The sequence below is a fragment of the Tasmannia lanceolata genome, unplaced genomic scaffold, assembly GCF_043159265.1.
Source record: "Tasmannia lanceolata isolate RefF3 unplaced genomic scaffold, GAP_Taslan_0.1 ptg000037l, whole genome shotgun sequence".
Classification (NCBI taxonomy): domain Eukaryota; kingdom Viridiplantae; phylum Streptophyta; class Magnoliopsida; order Canellales; family Winteraceae; genus Tasmannia; species Tasmannia lanceolata.
The window spans coordinates 49,531,021-49,548,231 of record NW_027518714.1 but is presented as its reverse complement, the minus strand read 5'-3'; the positions used below and the strand labels follow the sequence as shown (position 1 = coordinate 49,548,231).

At 38.2% G+C, this 17,211-nt stretch overlaps 1 protein-coding gene across 3 annotated transcripts; it reads left to right on the top strand.

The window, feature by feature from the left end:
- The first annotated feature begins 1,924 nt into the window (after window positions 1–1,924).
- Window positions 1,925–11,982, top strand: LOC143859979 (Regulator of chromosome condensation (RCC1) family protein). 3 transcript variants are annotated; one of them, XM_077370470.1, is made up of 7 exons: window positions 1,925–2,206; window positions 4,461–4,540; window positions 4,631–4,904; window positions 4,994–5,343; window positions 5,522–5,920; window positions 6,142–6,526; window positions 11,411–11,982. In XM_077370470.1, the coding sequence occupies exons 3-7, from the start codon at window positions 4,686–4,688 to the stop codon at window positions 11,651–11,653; spliced, it is 1,596 nt and encodes a 531-aa protein (XP_077226585.1). In that variant the 5' UTR covers window positions 1,925–2,206; window positions 4,461–4,540; window positions 4,631–4,685; the 3' UTR covers window positions 11,654–11,982. The 3 variants fall into 3 exon arrangements, with proteins under 3 accessions (XP_077226585.1, XP_077226586.1, XP_077226587.1); XM_077370471.1 differs by having other exon boundaries at window positions 4,615–4,904; XM_077370472.1 differs by lacking the exon at window positions 4,461–4,540.
- Window positions 11,983–17,211: the final 5,229 nt, after the last annotated feature.

Here is a 17,211-nt window from a genome sequence, read left to right as displayed (position 1 = left end):
TTGGGGATATTTGTTCCCATTTCACACGATTTTTGCCCAAAACTTTTCAAAGTTAATAATAAATGGCATAAGAGACCAAGTGCTTGCACTAGGGCAGATTGAGATGCTCTTCGGACCTTCCTCATCAGTAATCAGGCACGGACCCATATATATTTCTGGTTATCCATTGCACAACGAATTTTTTTTTTGGGTTCCATGGCCTATCCATGAATGGCGACTCTGAGTTATTTTAGGTATGTCTTGGTTTCGAGCCGTGGCTCCGGATCAAGAGGTATCTCATTCATTTATCATCACTCGTGCTATGCTATGAGGGTGGCACCTGTTTTGAGAGTTCCTTGGTAGAGCTCTCCTTCACGTGGATGATCCAAAGGACCGACGGGGACCTGTTCCTCTTGCCTCCTCCTCAGGATCGGGCTCCACACCATGTTTGGATAATGAGACTAACTCTCCTCGTTTTCTATTTTTTACCTAGTTTTGAAAAGCTATGACAATTTCCAAAAGAATGATACAGTAACCGAGAGTGAAACGGAACAAATAGCATTTTCCCACTTTAGCTATCTTTTCATTGTTTTTTTTAACTTTTTGTTCCTGTAAAATGACAAAACTACCCCTCTTATGCCATGTGGCGTGGGGGGATTTGTTTGGTTCCACTCTCCTTAACAATAGTCTTCACAGAAAGCTCTCACCAAGCTTTGGCAACTGGTAATTTTCTCATTATCAAAACTAGGGGTTTGAATGGACCCAAATGGTCCGATAGACTATCCAAATCCGAACTTAAACAGATATGAATTGGATCCATCACTAAGATTCAAGGACCCAATTTGACATATGATCCGAAATTATCACCGATCGGATCTAGACAACCAACAAAAGCCCATGTGATAGTCCTAAATCCGATTTTATTATACTATATTACATAAATACTCTCTAATTTTCTATCACTTTAAGTATTAATTTAGTGGTATTTCAGTAAAAATAAGCCATATGCATTTTTTCGAACGATTCCTATTTTTAGTATTTTTCCTTCATCTCTCTCAATTCTCAAGTTACCCTCTTCTCTTTCTTCTCTAACCATTGACTCTAAGTCCCTAGCCCATTGTGTTGCCGTTATGCGGTTTGCATTTGCTCTCTTCTAAGGATTTTAATTGTGTAAAATGTAAGTAGGACTTACTAGGACACTCCGATGGACGGTCATATTTGAAATGGATCGAACCAAGACATTGTAAATAAGATCCGAAGAACACTTTGAATCCGATCCTATCATTAGCGATTTGAATGGATCGTGACTAAGAAATAGGTGGATCCTATCCCTTGACACCCCTAATCAAAACCATGGTTTTAAATTTTGACCGAAATCTGAAATTTCGGATTTCAGTGGAGACCGACACCGAAACCACACAAAACCGAAATAGTCATTTATTTTGGCCGAAATTTCGGTTTTTCCAAAATTTGACACAAAAAATCTGTTTTTAAAAATATTAATTTAATATTTCATTGAAATTTCGACCGAAATTTAATAATCAATAAAATATTGTTTTTCTTGGTACCAGATTTCGACCGAAAATTTGAAATTTCTGTCGAAAATTTGAAATTTCAAGGTCCGAAACCGGTACTGAAACCGAAATTTTAAACCTCGATCAAAACATGGTCGCACCAATATCACTATCTTTTAAAAAAAACAATGGTAATTTCAACCAAAGTAGAAGGGTCTTTTAGTCAAAAAAACCAATCTCAGTATCTCACCCCCTCTCATGCAATTAAATCCAATCCAACACAAGGCGAGAAATTCGCCTCGCTCTCAGTCTCTCACCACCACGCCCTTTCCGTCTAACCGCACACTGTGGTTAAATTCGTTAACCCTAGTTAATCGCCCTGCTGACGTGGCAACAGAACTTGCGTATATATTGGAAATAGCTTTCGTCCCTCACCGCTTCGCTTACACCTCATCGCTTTATAATGCAATTTTCACAGACTGATGAAACACCCAAACGAGAGAAAAAGGAGAAGAAAAAAAATCCCTCTTTTTCTTCTAATCTCGGTCTCTAAATCCCATAAATAAAACCCTTCTGATCGGAATCTCACCGTCTTATTCTCAAATCCGGTGCCGGAATCTACAAATTCCGTCAAAAATCGCGATTTTCCGGCGACAAATAGCAGCTGCCTTTAGATTTCACTCACAATCGGAAAATCTTGTTTTTCCCTAGATGTAATTCCAATTCCCGATTTCTCTTAACTTGATCTGTATTGATCGGGAAAAAAATTCCGATCTGTTGTTAGTGGTTTTTTTTCTTCTCTGTTTTGTTTGCATATCGGTTAGGAAAATTTTCCAAGGATTTGATTTCACTATCTCGATGAAAAACCATGAATTATGGATCTAAGATGCGTATTATGTCAGATGCGTTTGAATTTTTATATATTTTTTTAATTTTTTCACTTGATTTTTGATTTTGGCTGGTTTATATTAGTTACTGTTTTTTATTTCTAATTTTTTTGTCATTTAACTTGTTTACTTTTTTTTTTTGATTTTTTCTTTGTTAATTGTAATCAATATATGAATAAAAGCATCTTTTTGTGGTGAAATCTCTTTGGTGGAGAATATCCGTGATTTTAGGAAATGTATCCTTTGATTTAACTTGTTTAATTTCTGATTTTTTATTTTTTTATTTTTTCTTTGTGAATTGTCTTCAATATATGAAGAAAATCATCTTTTTGTGGTGAAATTTACAAAATTTTTTTCTATATAGGACTCTTTTTGTTGTAGGATATCTGTTGTTTTAGGAAATGTATTGTTTGATCTAACTTGGTTTGGTTTCTGAATTTTTTTTTTTTTCCTTTGTGAAGAATTGTAACAGATCAATATAGGAAGAAAAGTATCCTTTTGTTGTGAAATACTTTCCTTTCTAGGACTTTTTCATTGTAGAATATCCATTATTTTAGGAAATGTATCCTTGTGCTATAGGGTTTCTTCCTAACTTTTATCATCTTTTCCTTGTTTGATAAGATTTCTATCTTTTTTTATTAATTTTCTCTGTTTCTCTTCTGTGCATTTTATCCCTGTTTTTGGCTGCCGCGTGTTTCTTTCATCTACTTCATTTAGGTTTGTTTTGTTATATATTTCGTATTTAGAATATCTTTGTTTCCAAATCTTCCAGTTTCACCAGTTTCTCTGCTGTGAATTTTATTTTCTTTCATTTTCTTGATTTACCCGGCCTGATTTAGATATTACGTTTTTGGAATAACTTTGTTTCCAATTGGGTTTCCTTCTTCATTGTGATCGGCTTCTGCGTATTTATTTTTCATGTTAATTAGATGTCTATTTTTCAGGTTAATCTCATCAATTCTGCTTCTCCACCATGTGAAATTCATGACCAATTGGACTCCTTGGACTGTGAAATTAACAGAGAACTAAATGTAATTGATATGGTGTTTGAAAAATCTCCGTGCTCCAATCTTCTCGCCAACGAGTTTCCAATGTCATTTCCTAACTGGGTTTCTTCTATTTAAGTGATGGGTTTCCTTCTTCGTTGTGATCGGCTTCTACGTATCTATTTTTCAAGTTAATTCGATGTCCATTTTTCGGGTTAATCCCATCACTTCTGCTTCCGCACAATGTGAAATTCACGAGTTTTATTGCATGTTGCCAATTGGGCTCCTTGGACTGTGAAATTAACAGAGAACTAGATGTAATTGATATGGTGTTTGAAAAATCTCCATGCTCCAAACTTCACGTCAACAAGTTTCCAGCATCATTTACTAACTGTGTTTCCTTCTTCATTGTTGTCGGCTTATCTATCTTTCAAGTTAATTTGATGCCTATTTTTCAGGTTAATCCCATCAATTCTGCTTCTACACAATGTGAAATTCATGACTGTTAATGCATGTTTCCAATTGGGCTCCTTGGACTGAAATTAGTAGAGAACTAAATGTAATTGATATGGTGTTTGAAAAATCTACATACTCCAATCTACTCGCAAATGAGTCTTAAACGTCATTTCTTAACTGGGTTTCTTCTATTTAAGTGAATGTATATTGAACTATTTTGTTACCCGCTGCACAATTCAATAATTCTCTCCCCTAAATTGAGGAATTTGTTATGACTAAGCAGTTATGGAGGAATTGACAATTCCAATTCGAATCAACTAATTCGGCATATTCCACATTCATAGGAGTGCATCTATATTTATGCTTTACGAATATAGTATTTTATGGGCATTTCTAATAATGTCAAGTTTTATTCGTATATTGGCATTTCTAATTTTGCGAGTTTTAGCCCCGTTTAGTGGAGGACCAGAAAAGATACTTCTTTTTGTCGCAGCGAATCTGGCGAACTCACCATTTTATTGAAATAAAGATTTCTACTCTGCAGTGGATTTGTTTTTTTGGCCTTTCGGTTCAGTTTGATCCTGTGTGCTTTTACATACTTCGAAGACCATGATCATTTTGCCCTATATGGTGTATAGGTTTTGAAAATTGGAATTGGTTGATTGACTTGTACATTGTGGAAACTTCTGTAGAAGGCTCCATCCATTGAATAAGATATGTAAGTTTATCCATGGTAAAAGACTAGATACTTTATCAAACCATTGCAGATAGCATTATTGTAATGTAGTTTAGTTTTGAAACTTTTCAGTTCGAATTTTCTCTTCTTCAACCCAAGCTTGGGCACTGCAAATTTAGCAGTGCCCATGGACACCACGGCGAGTGGAGCTCCCTCTGTACAATACCATAATATTGTTGACCAATCTATCACTCTAGTCTCTCCATTGCAAGCCTTCCAACGCCAACTGCGCCATTGCTTCGGAGACTCCATCCCCGGCGAATTTCCCTTAGCTGCCAACCCCTCAATCGTTCTCCATGTTCTCACCGGATGTAATTTGGACCCTCAAGACCTCGCAAAACTCGAGGCAAGTACTTGTTACTATTTGATTCGATAAAAAACATTTTTCCCACTAGAATTGATAATGCTGCTGATTGGTTTTCGTGGATATCGCAGGCAACATGTTCATTTTTCCGGCAGCCTGCACATTTTGCTCCCGATTTTGAACTTTCCATATCCGAGCTCGCTGCACTGGACATGTGCCAGAAAAGAGCCATATTTAAACCAATGACAGATGAAGAACAGGTGGTTCTAAAGCAGCGGTGTGGTGGATCATGGAAGCTGGTCCTAAGGTTTTTGCTGGCGGGGGAAGCTTGCTGCCGGAGAGAGATGTCCCAGGCAATAGCTGGGCCAGGTCACAGTATTGCAGTGACATCAAATGGGACTGTATATTCTTTCGGGTCTAATAGCTCAGGGCAACTTGGTCATGGCACCCTGGAAGAGGAATGGCGGCCACGCCAAATCAGGTTCTCTAAATTCTTATTGCTTTTATGTTGTTGAAACACAATACAGTCTAAATTCTCATTGCTTTATGTTTTCGAAAAAGGAAGAAGATCAATAAAATGGGTCCCTCTCGTGTTGCACCCGCTCATTTCCATTTTGAAAAAAAATAAAATGAAAATGGGTCTCCTTGATATTGAGCAGATCTCTACAAGGCGTTCGAATTATACAAGCTGCGGTTGGAGCGGGTCGGACAATGCTGATAAGTGATGCGGGGCAGGTTTATGCCTTCGGGAAGGACTCCTTTGGAGAAACCGAGTATAGTGTTCAGGGTAAGTTTGTTACAACACCACAGCCCGTTGAATCATTGAAGGGAATATTTGTTGTCCAAGCTGCAATTGGGAATTTCTTCACGGCAGTTCTCTCTAGAGAGGGAAGAGTCTATACATTTTCATGGGGTAGTGATGCAACACTTGGTCACCAAACTGAGCCAGCTGATCTGGAACCTCATCTCCTTGCGGGTCCTCTTGAGAACATACCAGTGGTTCAAATTGCGGCTGGATATTGCTACCTTCTAGCTCTGGCATGCCAACCAGGTGGCATGTAAGTATTTCCTTCGTAACATTTATTGTATGCGAATTTCGATGAATGGGCACTGATAAAACCATCATAATCTGAACCTTTTGATCATTAATTATCACTGAAGAACTAAATTTGTATTGGGCATGGATAGTTAAATTATTCTTAGTCCTTGATTACATAATGATCATCTGGGTTGCTCTAGTTTTCCCTTATATCGTTGTGGATTGTCAATTCTAATGCAGGTCTGTGTACTCTGTGGGGTGTGGTTTGGGGGGGAAGCTTGGGCATGGTTCTAGAACTGACGAGAGATACCCTCGATTAATTGAACAGTTTCAGGCTTTGAACCTTCAGCCCACAGTGGTGGCAGCGGGTGCTTGGCATGCTGCTGTCGTGGGACGTGATGGGCGTGTTTGCACATGGGGCTGGGGACGATATGGTTGCTTGGGGCATGGGAATGAAGAATGTGAGTCAGTTCCTAAGGTGGTGGAAGCTTTGAGCAAGGTCAAAGCTGTTCACGTAGCCACAGGAGATTATACTACATTTGTGTTGTCTGAAGATGGTGACGTTTATTCCTTTGGGTGTGGAGAATCGTCAAGCCTTGGTCACTCAATTGGAATTGATGGACAGGTCTGCCATACACTTCTCTGTTTTCCGTTTTATTGTGTTGCACTGTTTACGTATAGATCAGATACACACACACACATATGACGTGCATGGAATTTAAACTAAAGATTAAATGCCATATTAGCAAGAATATTCTACCCAGGATGTTCCTCGGAATTATCATACGACCAATTAAAACCTACTTAATGTGATTTTAACTAAATAAATATGTACTGTTTATGCTACGTGATTGCAATGTTACATGGATTCTATTAAACGGGTGAAGAATCCGTGTCAGACATGTCTCGGTTTCCAATACTTCAAGATTCTCTGAAATAGATCTCTTTTATCTGCCGTTTCTGAATACTAAAGATTAAATGCCATATTAGCAAGAATATTCTACCCAGGATGTTGCACCTTGGAATTATCATACGACCAATTAAAACGTACTTAATGTGATTTTAATTAAATAAATATGTACTGTTTATGCTACGTGATTGCAATGTTACATGGATTCTATTAAACGGGCGAAGAATCCGTGTCGGACATGTCTCGGTTTCCAATACTTCAAGATTCTCTGAAATAGATCTCTTTTATTTGTTGTTTCTGAATACTAATACCACAACTTTACAATTACCACATGTTTTGAGTTTTACCCATCCTAATATTAAGTTTCTTAAATGGAAATAAAATATTATTTCTACTTTACCTATTAAAATATTCAATATATTACTTGGTAGGGTTATATTATTATGTTAAAAAAATAAAACTTGAGAATTGATTAAAATAATTTGACGAATCCACGAATCATTTTTTTTAGGTTTGCCGAATCCGACACTCGATATCCGTGTCGGATTCCAACACTCGTATCTATACTGATGCAACATAGTCTACCTTTCTATAATAAGCATGATCATAAATAAGTTCATTTTATTAAATACTCGTAGTGCACAACAGGCATTTATGTTTCTGATTTATAACGTAAAACTGGCCTATCAGTGCGACCAACGGAAGGCCACGTTAGGTGGCGATCATATGCAAGCACTCAAGGTGCCACATGTCTGTCAGCCCTGGATTCTTCCAATGTTCTTCATTAAAGCAAACTATATATTTCAAGTTCTTTAACATTTTGCCTTATGTACAGATGCTTCTTACTTCTTGAGCTCTTCGAGAACCTTTGCTTCTCCGCATATTAGTTACTTTTGTTCTGTCAAAACCACATTTAACTCAATAGCTTGTACACTATTTGTGGTGTACCTGATTTTTCGAATCTAGATATTGTAAGTTTCTATAAATGCAATAGGCGAAGATCCCATTTTTATAGACTACCAAACATAACCATATACATTAAGTTCTTCAATAATAACTTTTAAAGATGCTTCTTAGGCTCTCCTGTTCCTTGGATCCTTTGAGAGCCACTGCTCTTTAGTTGCGAATAACTTCAACAGTACAACTTTTAACCCAATAAATTTTTTACTACTTGTGGTGTACGAGTTTTTCGTATCTATAAATAGATACTAAGTTTCTATAAATCTAAGATTTAGCCAACACTTTGAATTTATTGTCGACACGTGTTGTCCGACAAGACACGCATGTCCACTCATGTCCACACTCCTTTGGATTCTTTTAAATGTATTGCTAGGAGTGTTAGAGTTAATATGGGTGTGTGTACATGATTTTATGTGAATGCACGTGTTACTATTGCTAGTTTTTTAGATGTTGCCATGTCAGATAACTCATATCTGTGTCGAAACTTGTCACATGAGTCCTTATCGACAAATTATAATTATGAATACTTTTTATTTTAGCGCGACACTCGTGTCCGTGTCCACAAATCATAGCTATAAATGCAGTCACTAGATGAATTAATTTTGATATTCCAATTAATACAATTGTGTAGCTATTTTATACATATGATTCCTAGGCTCTCTTCTTGAATTTTGTTGAGAACCACCACTTCCCTACACTTGCATTTGAATCGTCGAGCATTCTTATTCTTACTCACTTCTTGCAGATAAGCTTAATGTTGAAGTTTCTTTGGAGTCATTTCTAGAAATTTCCATATTTGTTTTAGAGATTCTTCCTAGGTTCTCCTGGTTCTTAGATCTGTTAGAACCACTATCTTCAATGGTTTTGCATATCTGATTATTTGAAATCCTACTCACACTTCTTGCAATTAAGGTTTTGCTATCCCTGTCAATATCTTAATTTTAGATGGTGGGATGAGTGTCGATGGTGTCATAGGACCAGAATCCCCTCAAAATGGGTTCCTTGTGCTAAACTATCACCTAAAGAAGAATCTTTTGGCGGAGAAGATGATCTTTGGCTGGATTCGGGTAAAATTTATCGCCACAGAAGTTCAGAGATTCCACTTTTATCTATCTCGGGCAGGGAAGTGGATGTGCGAATGGGCTCCCTAAGAGCTTGCCTGATAGGGAAAAAGAAAAACCATAATGAGACCTTGCAGGATCTCTAGAAGTGGGCACAGGACTCCTGGGAAATCCCATCTCTGCATTGTCCTTCTTTGGTGGCGAAGAATGAGGTTCTTTTTATGTTTGAATCAGAATCACAAGCCTTTCAAATTCTCGCTAAGAGACCTGTGGATAACCATGCTCTCTCTCTCTCTCTCTCTCTCTCTCTCTCTCCTTGGAAAAAGGATTTTACTCAAGGAGAGGAAGCCCTCTGTGTTCATTTCTATGGTAGCCCTCTGCACGCCTGGGCTGTTCCTATGGTGGAGGCATTAGGGGGCCTTTTTGGTAAGGTAGTAGAAACTAAGGTGGAAGGCAACCACCAGAATTGTATGAGTTATGTCTTGGCCAAGATTCTAGCCCCCCGCTAGCTTTTCCCTTTTTCTGGTATTAAACTCAAAGTTTTAGACCAGACCTATACTATTGGGGTTGAGCTTTCGAAGGAAAATCTTTCTTCGCCGGTGGAGAGTCTTCCGGCGAGTAAAAAGCCTATGCCCGGTGAGCCGTTGGGTCCCATTTGGGATTCAAATTTTAAATCTAACCAATCCAACGCTGTTGTCGGGATGCCCAAGAGTGTGCCGTGGGTCTGCTTTGAAAAATGTGTGATGGGACCTAAAGAGAGGTATTCAGACCTTTCTGAACTGTTGGTGAGTCCCAAGAAATATAAGCCTAAAGCACTTAGGCGGAATTCTACTTCGTTGGCTGCACCTCCCACTAATTCCAACACTCTTACAGGAAAAGTGTCGATTTTCGTGCCTCTGGCGGTTCTTACGTTGGCTTAAATCCCCTGGCAAGGAGGTCAATATCTCAAGAAAGTTTACTTAGGGATATGTTGGGGAATATCTTGGTTTTAAAACCAGGATCAAGAAGGGTAAACAACAGTTTGGTGAAACTCCTAAAATTTTATTCCAAGTCTGGTAGGATAGGTCCTTGCTAGCTAACTTAGTAGCCGTGGATCCTGGGTTAGAAGGAGTTGATAGGGATTACATCATTTATGGATGCTTTGATTAGGAGGATGGAGCCAATTTTGGTCGCCACCTCTAGCCTTGGTTTATACCCTTGACCGGTTAGGGGTTTGGTTACAAGGTTGGGTTAGTAATTAATTTTTCCTTAGTTAATTGCTGGGTTATAGGTGGGATGGGTAGGGATCTCATCTTGGGAAGGCGAGACTATTCCCTAGGATGGGATAGCTCGTCAAAAGCAAAATTTAATTGTCGCTACAAAATGATTTTGGGATGGGACACCTGGGATCAGACTAGTGGTTATATGGCGGTGACATAATTTATGATATAAATCGACTGGAATTTGCAACGTTTTATGGGTATCCTTCATATCCAAGTAAGTAAAGATGGCAGAACATGATCCCTTGCAGCATGAATCATCTTCATGCCCAGGGGGGCGCAAGAGAAAGAGAAAGTTGTTTATGGAGATCATGGTGCTGGAAAAAATCCTTCACAGGATGAGAAGAATGTCTTATGATGAAAGGATAGCGTCCACCAACAAACACTCGCATCAAGAGACCTCTGGAGTATCTCTAGAGTATAGAAGAAGGTAGAAGAGAGTATGGGATCTTTTGAGGGAGGTGGCTATCTCTTATCTGGAGGACGAAATTGAAACTCGAAGAAGCCCGGGCTTTTTAGAAAGAAATCCGGATGCGGCTGTCATGGATCTGCCGATTTTCCACCTTCAAAGTCTTCTGGATGAACTTAGTAAATGCGATGAGATAACTATGAGGATGCTTTTGTTATGTTCATCATTTTGGAGTTCCTGGGGTTTAGCTTGAGGATGGATGAAGAAAAATCCCTAAAGGAATTGAGATTTCTTTGCTAACCAAGATTTTGGTACCTTGAATTTTGGGGGAAACTGGTGGAGGAAGATGATGGACGTAGGTTGAAATGATCATAATGTAGGGCTTTTGGCTTGGCACGGGCGGAGAAAGTTTCTGTTTGATTGGAGTGCATTGCATACGACATGATTCAGAAAGAAATGACCTAGGTTTAGCTTAGCCTTCTTGGATCAGGGAATGCCCTGGTCAGTTTTGTTTGATACTATGTAATGTCAAGTGGGACTCCTGGTCCCCATTGTAATTATTATAGTATCAATAAAAATATGTCATCTTTCAAAAAAAAAAGTTCAACCATTGGCAGAGTATTTTAAAGAAACACAATAATGGAATAAGTTAATTTCTATATACCCATGTTGGTATTCTCTAATAAATGTATTAGATTCTTTAGAATCATATTACCTGACTCTTCTTTAGATCCTTTTTTTTTTAATCTTTTCTAATGTTTTGAGAACCAATGATTATTTGCTATTACACCTGAATCTGCTCCACTCCTACTTTCAATTAAACTTTATACAGAAGCATTCGAAAGGGTTAATTTTTGTTTATTGGAGGTACATACCTTCGATAAATACTGAATGTTTCTTTGATAAACAGGCCAACAGACATTCAAATGTGCTGACCCCGGAACTAGTTACTTCGCTTAAGAGTGTGAACGAAAGGATAGTTCAGATCAGCCTCACCAATTCAATATACTGGAACGCGCACACATTTGCACTGACGGATTCAGGGAAGCTTTACGCATTTGGATCCGGGGACAAAGGGCAGCTAGGGAGTGAACTCGTTGCTAATCAAACCGAAAGAGGGAGCCCAGAACAGGTGGACATTGATCTCAGTTAGTTTATCTGGCCTCACCATCTCTGATTTCTATTTCTATTTGTTTATTCTCCATAGCTTCTCTTCATTTATCATGCTTCAAAATCGTTGTCATCGTAGTTCAGAATTGCGTGCTTTGATGTCAAGTCTCAACTGGTGTCTATATTTATGTTCCTTTTGTACATATGAAAGTTTCATGTTCAAGCAGGGTTCAAGTGAAAGCTTCATCATCAACCCTTCAATGGGTAAATAAGGCACTTGGAGCCTCAACCATTGGTATATCATATACTCTCTGCCAATGTTTTAAATCTTAACTTATTTGGTGTTCATATCAATTCATTATCTTCATGTCATTACTCTCTCTCTCTCTCTCTCTCTCTCTCTCTCTCTCTCTCTCTCTCTCTCTCTCTCACACACACACACACACACGCACGCACACACAAACACACACACACACACAAAACACACCCATTTTCTTTAAAATAATGACGACTCATTGAATTAAAATCATGATCAGATTGTGCTTGCTAAGGTGGTTCTCCCCACAAGTGATCAGATCTCTGTTTGCTGATTGCATCCTTAATTATAAAATTCTCCTAATAATTGAAAGTTTTTTAAAAAAATTCTGAATGCATAATTCTAATTCCTGCATTTTTGGAATTAAATGCGACATTTCTGAACTGAAACCAAATTTCTAAATTAAAAAAAAAAAAAAAAAAAAACTAACGAATTATTCGTCAGTTTCTCATATTTTATTTGTAATTTCTTGTCATAAATTCAAAATGAAAATTAAACTTACATTTTCCCTAATTTTCCAAACATTTTTCCCAATTTGAAACTTAAAAAGCAAATTATATAAATCCAAAATTTTAACTAATAGTTAGCAAAGCGTGATTGCGCAAAAAAAGGGGATGGCAAAAATTCGAGTTTGATACGGCATTGGTTTGAAAAAACGTAGTAAAAAAAAAAAAACAAAAACCGGAAACACAAGTAAATTGAGTTTAGAATTTAGTCATTTACAAAATATGGCGGGGGTAAAATTGGAAAGTTGGCAACAAAAACGTGTTTAAAACGTTTGCCTAAAAAAAACGGAGTTTTGCTAACTATGATTGCATCTATATGATGGTGATGTCTCGTTGATTTTGAAACTCAGAATTGATAATGACAATCCTTTGGTTTGATAGATCCACTCTTCTCTATTTAAACGTCTCTTATCGATTGTGAAATCGATGAAAACAGGGTGGCGTATGCAATTATCATTTTCCTTCTAAAATAAGACTGAATACTAGTTTCCTTCTGAAGAAAGCGACATGTTCGTTTATTAAAGCGTGCAAAAATCAATTTCATCCTGAAAACAAGACCAAATTCCACGGCGTGTGATTTTTATAGGACTTTCTCTTGCTGCTCTGTGGAGTGATTATATTGGGGAACTAATGTTCCGTACTGGGTCATCCCTATCTTTTGTATATGATGCCCGACCGTGAGAATGTAAAGGGCGAAACCTGCTGCCTGGTTTTTGAACCAAGGAAAAGTCAAAACGGGACTTTCTCTTGGATGTAAAATCAAGGGAGAGAGTTTTTGTCTCTCTCCGCCCTTTATACTCACGGTGGGGCGTCATATAATCTATCTTTTAGAGCTCTCTCTTTTCACTCCGTCTTTATATGTGTATTATAATATACATTTATTATAAGGGGGTTGATACCCGCACTACCATATTTTGATAATGGCACTACTCAAACTTTACTTTTCTGATTAGATGTTGGTAGAGCATCTTGAGGATTGTAACATCCCCAGAAAGCTAATTAAAATAGTGATCTGATTAGATGCTGATGACATCTTTGAGTATTGTAACATTCATAGAAAGCTAATTAAAATAGTGTAAAAACAAAGTGAGTAGTGCCCAATATCAAAATATGGTAATGGGGATATTAGTCACCTTATTATAGTGTTTTGCTAATATGGTCAGAATCGTTGGCCCTAGGGGTGTCAATGGACCTAGACGGTCCGATGGATGGTCCGAATCCGAACCTTAATAGATAGGATCTAGCCACATTAGAAGGATCCATAGACATACTTTGATCCTCTTTATAAGATCAGAAAAATTTTGGATCGCGATCGAGACATTGGAGTTTATCGTCACACACCCTTGAGCATTGGAGTTCTTTTCAACAATAAAATCCTATTCTTCATCAAAATTACGGGTTGTTATTAGATATAGTGACTAATTTTTTTCTAAATTGAGGAAGTTTTGGAGTTCATTTCAAATAAAGAAAGCTGAGATTTTTTGCTGTTTTGCAAATAGGACCTACTAGGACAGTCCGATATGAAATGGTTCGTGACCGGGACACAAGAAGTAGGATCCGAAGAACACTCTGAATCCGATCCGACTGATAAGGAATTTGAATGGATCGTGACTAAGACATAGGTAAATCCGATCCGAAGTGGATCCGTTGACACCACTAGTTGGCACTACCATGTTTTGATAACTGTACTAACTCATCTTGTCTTTACTATCTAAACAGAGGTCAAAGGTTATTACAGTTCCCACAAAGCTCTTAGAAGTCAATTCAAAAAGAAAAGACAAGCTGAGTTTGTGCTATTATTAAAACATATAGTGCCGATATCAATAGCCAATATTTAATATACCATTTATAATGTTATAATCTAGGCACAAAGTCATTGTCGTGATCAATGGTAGGGGTGTTAATGGATCCACTTTGGATCGGATCCACCTATGTCTTAGTCACGATCCATTCAAATCCTTTATCGGTCGGATCGGATTCGGAGTGTTCTTCGGATCCTACTTCATGAGTCCCGGTCATGATCTATTTCAAATCGGATTGTCCATCGGAGTGTCCTAGTAGGTCCTACTTACAAAACAACAAAAAATCTCAGCCTTCTTCATTTGAAATGAACTCCAAAACTTCCTCAATTCAGAAAAAAATTAGTCACTATATCTAATAATAACCCGTGATTTTGATAAAGAATAGGATTTATTGTTGAAAAGAACTCCAATGTTAGAGGGTGTGCACTGATCAAACTTTTAAGTAATTAATCCTTTTTGAAGGTGAGTGGCAAGTCTACATGAAGAAAAACCGGCCGAGGATAGGAAGAGAAAAAGATGGCTGGAAAAGGAGGGAAGTGGAAAGTTGTAACTTAGGTAATATTTAGTTCATTTTTATGAAAATACCCCTCCTTTAAGTATTAATATAAGAAATATTTTGAGGGTATTTTAGTAAAAGGACTTTGGATCGTGACTATCCATCAGATTTTTTTTGCCATGAGATCACGAAAGAGGATCCATAATATGTCCATGGATCCTTCTCACGTGCCTAGATCCCGTTTATTAAGGTTCGGATTCGGAATGTCCATCGGACCGTCTGGGCTTTGTAAAAGGATTTTTTTTTTTTTCGGTTCAGCCCTCTTGATCTTGTAGAACATCAACCATAGGATCTGATCACATATATCTCAATGATTGGATCTGATCACATATGTGAGGCACAGGTGATCGGATCTAATAGGAAAATATTATAACTGATTTACTGTTTCAAATCTTTCCTAAGGATCACCATTGCCCATCTATTAATTTGGTTGGAGAACACAAAGTTTGACCCCTTGGCATCGGCCCCACCTGATTGGATGATCCTAGCTCCTTAGATGGGGGATTCAGATCGTTTGATTGCACAATCACGTGTGTGGTGTTAAATCATCGAACTTTTATTGATCCTAATTGGAATCTGGTTAGCCAAACCTAGATTGCCCAAAGTTCAAAGCTACTTTAGGTCAACATTTGATCCTTGGATGTTTCTTTAATGCATGTGATTTTACAATGCGGTCTATCTACGTAGCCTATTATTAGCCCCTTGGCTCGATGTTTTGAGAAGGTAAAAAATAGTCATAGTAATCCTGTACACTCGAATCCATGTGACGATCCCTTCTAATCGCACCCACATAATATTAAATAATTTAACTTTAAGGCCCTATTAGTTTAAGATTATGACAACCTATTGTGAGTCCAAAAACCAATTATTGGACTCAAAATTAGTTATTGGTTTTTCGACTCAAAATTGTTTGTCATAATCTCAATCGAACAGGGCCAAAATCTATTTAAGCTGAAATCTATTTTAAGTGAAATCAATTTACGGGCATTACCAAATAACCCTCCTGCTATTCAGCAATTGCCATGTATTATAAATGTAGGGGACCTACGAAGAACTCACCCTTAAAAGCTAGCCGTTAAGAGGAGGGTGCCCAAGTCCTTATAAGCCCATCCACATCTGATCACTTTTTCGATGTGGGATTAATGCTTTCACGTGGAACCCTCCAACAATCTCCCCCTCCACCTGGAAGCAACGCGGGTCTCCATCATGAGGGATCTCACCATCTTCATCCTCGAGGCTACACAGGGGTTACCGAGATCTTCCCCGACTGATTTTTCTTTCCTCAGAGGCACACAAGGGTTACCACGCTCCGGCTCTGATACCACCTGTAGGAGACCTAGGTAGAACTCACCCTAAAAAGCTAGCCATTAAGGGGAGGGTGCCAAAGTCCTTATATGCCCATCCACATCTAATCACTTTTCAGATGTAGGATTTATGCTTTCACGTGGAACCCTCCAACATAAAATGGGATATGTTTATCATTGTTTCAAAAGAGTGAGGGTATTTCTTTCCAAACAAACTAGTGTCAGGATGGAGAAGGGCTGTTCGGAAACTCTGGAGAGCTCCTCACACTAGTAGGTGTATGGTGGTAAAAATTTTGGAATATTACTTAACCGCTTGCGTGCGGGGTTTGCTTAACGTTTTGGTTGTAGAGTTTTCATTATAAAGATGTGATTACAAAATAACAATAGAAACTGTCTTGAGATAATAACAAATGAAGGGAAATAAAATGAAGGAGTAGGTGTCAATCCATCATAGGAAACCATGTGAAATAATTTATTCTCCTAACACCCTCCCTCAAACGTAATTTGGGGGTCACATTTAATTTGTCCAAACAAAATGAAATGTGGAGCCCAAGACCCTTTCTTATGTTATTGGCAACTTTATCATTGGATAAATTGAGCCTTAAGAGCACATCGAGCATCCCACAACCCTCTAACTTTTAAAACTGATAGTCAACCTCAATAAATTTACAAAAGCATGAAGGGATGGCAACTAAAGAATGTTGCTCTAATATTGTCACAATGAAGAGATTGGTGAGTAGATACGAGGACCACAAAATCTAAGAAGAACAAGCTACATACGAGGACCACAAAGTCTAAGAAGAGCTTGAACCCTAAAAAAATAGTAGTTGATGGGGTGTGAAAACACCAGCCTCTCACAGGCCGCCACCTGTCCCAGAGTAGGTGAGCTGCAGCCTCTCACAGGCCGCCACCTGTCCCAGAGTAGGTGAGCTGCAGCCTCTAACAGGCCGCCACCTGTCCTGGACACCTGTCCAGGACACCTCACCAGATTTTCCTATAAATACAGGATCAAAGCTCAGACCAATGAGTAATGCGAAAAATCCCTTCTCTCCCTAAACTCTTAGACATCTCCCCTTCACTCCTGCTCATACTGACTTGAGTGTCGAAGGGCCTGTCC

Coding starts and splice junctions, on each gene's coding strand:
- LOC143859979 (XM_077370472.1), top strand. CDS start 4,686: ATGGACACCACGGCGAGTGGAGCTCCCTCTGTACAATACCATAATATT. Junction 5,921..6,141: donor GCATGCCAACCAGGTGGCAT/GTAAGTATTTCC, acceptor ATTCTAATGCAG/GTCTGTGTACTCTGTGGGGT. Junction 6,527..11,410: donor CAATTGGAATTGATGGACAG/GTCTGCCATACA, acceptor TTTGATAAACAG/GCCAACAGACATTCAAATGT.